Source organism: Pimephales promelas, chromosome 14, assembly GCF_988280905.1.
Source record: "Pimephales promelas chromosome 14, fPimPro1.hap1.1, whole genome shotgun sequence".
Lineage (NCBI taxonomy): Eukaryota > Metazoa > Chordata > Actinopteri > Cypriniformes > Leuciscidae > Pimephales > Pimephales promelas.
In genome coordinates this window covers 25,663,147-25,671,369 of record NC_142782.1, presented here as the reverse complement: position 1 = coordinate 25,671,369, position 8,223 = coordinate 25,663,147, and the positions used below count along the sequence as shown (strand labels likewise).

Below are 8,223 nucleotides of genomic sequence, written 5' to 3'. Positions count from 1 at the left end.
GAGGGAGAGAATTACAGGAAAAGAGAAAAAAGTGGTCTCATGTTGAAGAAGGAAAACTGAGAGGAGATTTAAACAAAATAGTGTTATTTTAGCAAATTTATACAATACAGTTTTGTGTTAATTCTTTTAAACTATAACCACAAAAAGTTATCTATATCAGGCAAGTTTTTTTTTCAGCTTTTTTAACAAAAATGTATGTTCTTCCATGAGCAGCGGTTAGGGAGTCTAAATGCCTGTTAACAACAGAGACAAAAAATTATAATTATAATGATTGATAAGCATAACTAAAGCTTTAATTGTCATTCTAATGAGAAAACAAGTTCACACTGCAGCTTTAACGATAACGGTACGGAAAGGAACAATATAATTGGAATCACTTTCAGAAGAATTTTCTTCAGCTGATGAATAATCAAACATTAACAGCCAAGTGAATTTAAAGAGCTTGTGCATTTAAAGTGGCAGATGACAAAACGGCTGCAAACATAACAATATTGTGTTTTGGTGTGTGTGGACACTAATATAATAATCGTCGTTATAGTTCTTAGTGTGAACTGGCCATAAGGATTGAAAGAGGACCTGGAGTCATCTGCCTTCTTCTCAGTAAGGCAAGAAACTTTTCTGTTAACCAATAATTCAGCAGCGTGGCCTTTGTTACCAGGACCAAAGGCAAGGTTTCACCTGAAGAGTGTAATAACAAGCATGTGACTAAATATTTTAGACTGGGGTGGAAAAAACATAGTTAGAAAAATGCATATTGATTGATTGGAACTGGATTTGGTAAAGTATTGACAAAACCGAAAGCTGAGGGTATCGTTTGGGAACGGGGCAGTATTAATAGTTATAAATATAGTTAGTCCTGACTGGTCAGCCATAAGTGAATTAGTAGCTAACCAATACACACTCATGTACGTTAAGGCATACAGTACTTGGGACAGTTAATAAGACACAGAGTTTAAAAGCTGTAACTTCCGACTGTTGCAAAAATGCCTGCAGCAGAAATGTGAATCAGTAACATAAAATCACAAAACAGCAAGATCCGGAGGATGTTAAACACTAAGTTTAGCACTTTTCACAGAATACAGAGACGTGTACACAGGTAGTGAGCTCACTTTATGTAATGTTCTGGGTAAAGTATAACTTTAAATCTGTGGAAAGCTTCCATGATATGCTGTCATTAATCCGGGCAATCATTTTGATTAGTGCCTTAGGTTGTAAGAAAAGACATTATGTTTAATGTAATTCATTTACAATGGAAGACATTTCAGAGGGTTTAAAAGCAGAAATGTCCCACTTTTTGATATGATGGAACTCAAAATTATATTTTCAGTACGATATGGGTTATAAGGTTCTAGTAGCCTAGTGGTCGGATTACTGCTCAAGGTGGATAAAATTAATTAAATAAAATTCTGTCCTATACTGATAAAATTATAAAATACAAAATTACTTTTTAGTTTATTCCAGTGCAATGCCTTCTGCTTTCATAAAGAAAACTTTTGTTTGTTTTTAAAGAATGAGAGACAAGTCCATAATATTAAATGAGGTAATACAAAGCTTAACTTATATAACCCTTAACATTTGTATGTGCTTCAACTTCAAGCTTTATGCTCTCTCTCTCTCTCTCACCCATGCTCACATTCAAAAGCAAAGATTGGAGAATAAATCAACCAATTAAACCAGAATGCCATTGATTTTCTCTTTCATATCCTCAGGCTCCTCATCTATTGTTCAATATTTAAGAGTATCTTATTGTGGACCACAGAATGAGGGACCTGAATCCCCTCGCTTTCAACCTTGTGGGTTCCTCTCTCACTCTCTCCCCCTCCTCCTTCCTTGTTTCCTTTCTCCGTTGTTCAATCCAACTTCTGTCCTCATGGCAGAGCTCAACACCCATGTGAACTGTTTTGAAATTTCTCAGCTTCCAGAGTCTCTCAGTTGGTACATTTTGATCTATACAGTTTGCTGACAAAGCCATAGTGCGGTCTGCAGAAGTTTACACAGCTGGCACAATTTTTTGGCTTTTACACTTACACTCAAACACACTTAAACAAGTTATATCACCCAAGTTATATTCTTTACTTCAATACAGCTTGGCAACACAAGACATGCAAAGGCAATGTTAAGAACTAAGCATTTGTTGTTCACACTTAAAAGTAGGAACATCATGCTCACTGCTCATAAAACATCCATGAACACTGTGTTTTTTCAGTATAGCTGTTTTTATCAGCAAAAAGTGCTTATGAGGGCATCCATGCGGGACACACTGGACATATAACACCCTTGTAAATCACAGGATTTAGCTCTCTGAGGGTAAAGTTCACTAGGACAAGCTAACTGTCAAAAAAATCCACGAAAGTGTATATAAAATACCCTAAAAGAGACTTTAAATGTGAAATAATATGGCTTAGAATAAAATATTTGTTTCTACCAAAATATTTTATCAAAAAAAAATTACTTCAAAGACCAACAAGACTATACTGTAAAAACAAACGGTGTGCTTAAACTACTGCTGTCGTCTACCACCATCAAGTGGACATGGGAGGAATTGCATACACATTACAACAAATTATCCACAACAAGTAATCACCATTGTGCTGATACCTTAAGTGACCCTTAATGTCATGGATAACTAATGCCTAAGCCTAAGTGTATGCTTTATTATAGTGTTTGAAAGGGGTGAAAGAAAAAAAAAAAACCACGAATATAAACTGAGCCGAAAATATAAACCGAATATAAAGTATTTCTACTTTCTAGTACTACTATTACTAGTATTAGTACACCAGTGTTTTTCACATTACAATATGTTCATTCCACGGAGTGAGTGCGTCTGTCGCCTGTTTCCTGTTGAGATCATATGACCAGTCGAATAGCTTGCTATACTCGAATTATGCCAACTACTCGGTTAACCCTCAGTGAGTGAACACTTTCATTAATGAAATCACTCAATCATGGATGACTGCGAATAGCATCTTCCTACACATTGCTTCAGTAACTGAAAATGTTTGTTACTTAACAGGTAGGCCTACTCATTATCTTTTTTTAAGTTGACTGAGAGGACACTAACACCTAGCCTATCTTGTTAGCTGTCAAAACAGGCTCTGAATGTACTCTAAAAAATACCAACAACTAATTACATCTTCAACAGCTCGATTAGGTGGCTAATAACTCTCCATAAAAAGTACTACATTACTAATTAGATCCCATATCAGTCTCAACCAGTTGAACAATAAAAAACTGTAATTAAATTACAGAAAAATTAGGAGTAATCCTTTACTTTACTTTTTCAATGGAAAGGTAATTCAATTACAGTAATTAATTACTTATACTTAGTTACTTGGTCAATAGAAATATAAATGCAGGGCTATGAAGAATATTAGTCTTAATTTCTCTTGGTTGTTTCCTGTTGTGAGGCTTTTTATAAGCTTGTGTAAAAAAACAAATTGTAGATAAAAGTTGAAACCAGTTGGGACAGTTTTCTAAGCATTTGTCTTCATGCATGGATAAGTGAGCTGTAGACTTTCAGCATTCTCATGATCTGTGATGGAAAATAAAGTGTACAGTATGTGTCTCAAAGCAGTTCGTAACAGTGCCACCCATAACCCAGCAGAAGGTTTGAGTAGCCTCTTTAATGCCATTACATTTAACTTTTAAATTCCTTTTTTCTCAGTTAAATATATAATTATTTCAGTATTGGACAGCAATAGTCAAGTATGTAGCTACATCATTGGTGATGATAGCACTGCCAGAAAAAGGGTACAAAAGCTGTCACTGGGGTGGTATACCCTTTCAAAAGGTACCTATGCAAATTAGTACTATAAAGGTGCATGTTGGTACCAAAAGTATACATATTAGTATATAAAAAGGATACAGTATACAGGGGGCAGTGGTGGCAATGGTTAGAGTCAGACTGGCAACCCGAATGTTGTGGGTTTGATTCTCAATACAGGCAGGAAACTAACCCCCAATTGCTCCTCGGGTGCACCAGCAAAAATGGCTGCCCACTGCTCCAGGTGTCTGTCCCCATGGTTTGCAGTGTGTGTGCACTCCTAATGTGTGTGTACTAACTTGGATGGGTTAAAAGCAGAGGACAAGTCTGGGTTACCATACTTGGCCTTCATGTCACTTTAACTTTTCACCTTTTTATAGGGTACCGTCCCAGTGACAGCTTTTGCACCAAGACTAGAGTGTAGGCTATTCGCCTTATTCACCTGATGGCCATTTTGAAAACGCGAAAACACAAACCCAGAAGTTTGACTTCGACGCAGCAGCAGCACCAGCAACTTCAGTGTGGATCTTTCCTGTCTGCCCAAATTAACGATGCAAAATGACAACAATCACTTTATGAACTTTTTTTGAAGCGACAAAGTAGTTGTGTAGACTGTCAATGAAGTGACAGAATTCTCAGATTTCATTAAAAATAACCAACTGCACAACATGCATAACTTTGGAGATTCCCAACAAAATGAAACCAAAAGTTACTATATTCAACAGTAAAAACTTTAGTTGGTGGGTCTTAGCTGGTTTAAAAGGGTCTAGTTGGTCTTCAACTGTTTTTGTGCAGTCTACATAAAACACACCATTCATAAATTATTCTAACAAATGCAGACAACAATGTAGCCTACAATAAAAAAAGCTTGTATGTCTTAACTTGAATATGAAAACAAAATTTCCCAAGGCCACACCTCCTGTTAGTAATAGATAAAGACAAAAAATCCTGAGGACAGAATCAGTCAGTCAGTTCCCCACACACCACCATGAAGCAATTAAGCCTACATACTTTACTGATAATATTCGTCGCTGTCTGCGAGTCTAATGCGTTTATTCGTCCTAGTAATGGCCTCCGCGAATGTCGTATAAACTCAACTTTAACAGCACTAGAGGTGCTTCCAGGTGGAGGGTGGGATAACCTGCGCAACATAGACATGGGACGGGTGATGAACTTGAGCTATTCCCAGTGCCAGACCACAGAGGATGGACTTTATCTTATCCCAGATGAAGTCTTTGTTATTCCACGGAAAACAAGCGGAGTGGAAACTCACTCTGAGACCATCATGTCATGGCTGGAACAGAAAAGCTCCACATCAGGATCCATCAATGCAGACTTTTCCTTCCCTCCTGTACTAAACGGAAAATTCTCTGAAGAAAATACACGCATGAAAACACACCAAGTGAGAGGCAATTCCGTAACAACACGAGTTCAGGTAAGCCAGAACCTTTTTTAAATAGCCAAAATAAAAATAGTTACTGCTTAACAGTCTTAATTGTTCACTTTGATTCTTTTATTATGTGTCAATTATTACATTCATATGGGAGATTTAAAATGAACACGTAACGATTAATTGTTATTTGTCAAAAGGAGCGCAATCTCGAAGCGTAGCCTACGCAATATGCGTTGACCTTCGCAAGCGCTACGCTCTCTTTCAGTTTCATTTCACGTTAAAGTGAAAAATCTGGACTGGTCATTATGTCCACGTCATAATCTGAGGATGTGTCTGTTCAAGGACAAGTTCTGTATTGACTAATATTAAATATAGGCCTACATATATTCACAATGATCTTTCACTCTAAAAAGGCAGCTAATTTATTTGAATCTACTTTAATTAATTTATAAACTTAATTAACAATGATAATGAATGCTTTCATTTCAAGAGGATTTTTCATTAAATAAATGAGAAGACAATATGTAGCCTATACCCCAGTCAGTTGCTCCTATGTATTTCTTTATTTTTTAGTTAAAAAAAATAAATTAATTAAATTGACCAGGAAAAGGGTTTAATTTTTATTTCAATTGTTTTGTCTTTTCTACTATATTTTCTCAGGTACGCAACCATCTCTACACTGTTAATGCATATCCTGACTTTACTCTGGACTCCCGCTTTGCTCAGCAGATAGTGGAAATCGCAGACGCTACTGAGAACAATCAAACGCGTCAAGTAAATTATCTGTCAGAGAAACTCATACTTGATTACGGTACCCATGTCATCACAAGAATCGATGCCGGTGCCACTTTGGTCCAAGAAGACTATATAAAAAGGTCTTATGTCTCTAACAGTGAGTCAGACCAGACTTCTGTCTCTGCATCAGCAGGCTTGAACTTTTTTAACAAGGTAAACTTTAACTTTGGTAGCAAGGAAACCCAGGAAACCTCTCAAACCCTCAGTTACCAGCAAAACATTACATATTCTATAGTTCAGAGCCATGGTGGGGCTTTATTCTACCAAGGCATCACTTTGCAGAAGTGGCAAGAGAGCACGCAAAACAACCTTGTGGCTATTGACCGTTCTGGTATGCCACTGCACTATTTCCTCAATCCATCCGCATTTCCTGACCTTCCAGCTCCAACTTTACAAAAACTGGCCTTGTCAGTCCAAAAGGCTGCAGAGCGCTACTACAATATAAACACCATTCCAGGATGTGTAGATCAAAATTCCCCAAACTTTAACTTTCAGGCCAATGTAGATGACAAATCCTGCGAAGGTCCTGTCACCAATTTGACCTTTGGTGGAGTTTACCAAATATGCACTCCATCTGCGGCTGACGGAAATGTCATCTGTGACGAGCTCGCGCAAAAAAATCCAAATACTGGTGATTATTCTTGCCGCCAACCGTATGCTTCCTTTTTGTTACACTCAGAGACAGTAGAGCAGAGTTACAATAAATATGAGTGCCATAAGAAATGCCATTCATGCTGGTTAATTTTCGATTGTTGTGACAATGTATGTGGAAATGCTTACTACGTCCGTAGTGCAAAAATTGACACTTACTGGTGTTCCACAAATCAGACAGTCCCTCCATACTCTGGATACCTCTTTGGAGGTCTATTCGGACAATCTTTGCAAAATCCATTGACCAAATCTCATGACTGTCCTCCTAATTACTTTGCACAAGTATTTTTGACTAATGGCATGATGATTTGTTTGAGCAATGACTACGAGGCAGGAACAATATCTTCTGTGCCTTTTGGGGGGTTCTTTAGCTGCCAATCTGGCAACCCTCTTGCAAGGGGTGAATACCGTTGTCCACCACAGTATAGCCAACATCTTGCTGCCATTAGTGATGGCTGTCAGGTATTGTACTGTGTCCAATCAGACGAGTTTACTGGTGGCCAGTTAAAACCTATTCGCCTCCCACCATTCACAAAACCACCTCTGGTCAACATGATGGCGACAAACACTGTGGCTGTGATGACAGAAGGTGATCGGGCTTGGGTAAGGGTTGGAGAAACCAAACAATGGAGACTAGCAAAACCTGGTGAAGTAAATCAAATGACCACAATGTTCGAATCGTCGTCTACCCGGATGTCAGGAGGGGAAAAGGCTGGTGTAGCCTGCGGTGTAATGACTGTGATCGCTGTTGTGATGGCAGGAATTGTCCTCTTAATGAAACGAAGGAGGAGGTTTTCCCACTTTAGGTCAAGCAGGGGGTATGACGAGATCCACAATGATGGACAAAGTGTTGTAGAGAGTCAGAGAGAGCAACAGATTACAAATGAAGACCCTACTCAAGCTCTGTTGCATTAGTCTTGTTGCAGATTTGTAAAAGCTTGATCAGCTTTTAATCACATTTCACAATGATTAGCATTTGTTGGTAGGGAATATATTGATGTGGTGGTATTTACAATACAGATGGTGTCAATTATTAAGTATTTGTACATTATTCTGATCAATGTGTTTTAATGAGAATATATATGTGGTTAAATTTGTTCAGACTGTTTAATTTGTTAAAACTGGTTTTGAGAGTGTTTTATTATGTGAGTCAGGTCAAGTCTGGTTTTGTATTTAGCCTGGTTTTTGTTATTGTTCTTTTTTATATTTGAATAAAAAAATCATCTGGGTGAAAGTGGAAATTACTGGTGTTTTTTTGTAAATTTGTTTAGAAATTAATTATTTATTTGAATCCCCAGAAATTCAATAAATAATCTGCATAAGCAAGCACATTTTTCAGGTTAAAATAGGTAAAAAGCTATAATATACAGGCCTAGTGTCTTAACAGCATAACACTATATGATTCAAACAATTCTTTTCAACATGTGGTCTTGATGGCAAGTAGTGACAACAAACACAAAAAAATCAAGTACTTCCTTCATGCCTCTCATAGTAAAAACATTAGTCACAGTGGCTTGTTTGTAAGGATATATTTGGTTACATTATGTATGTGTTAGGAAATGCATCACCTATAAGACACAACACACTTAAATACACTGTTTTTCTGTAGGCTACTTAATAC

The 8,223-nt window shown here is 37.3% G+C and overlaps 1 protein-coding gene across 1 annotated transcript; it reads left to right on the top strand.

Annotated features, from left to right (window-relative positions):
* The first annotated feature begins 4,712 nt into the window (after window positions 1-4,712).
* Window positions 4,713-7,843, top strand: mpeg1.2 (macrophage expressed 1, tandem duplicate 2). The gene is made up of 2 exons (XM_039677043.2): window positions 4,713-5,198; window positions 5,817-7,843. Exons 1-2 carry the CDS (start codon window positions 4,752-4,754, stop codon window positions 7,515-7,517), a joined length of 2,148 nt encoding a protein of 715 aa, XP_039532977.2. The 5' UTR covers window positions 4,713-4,751; the 3' UTR covers window positions 7,518-7,843.
* The last annotated feature ends 380 nt before the right edge of the window (window positions 7,844-8,223 follow it).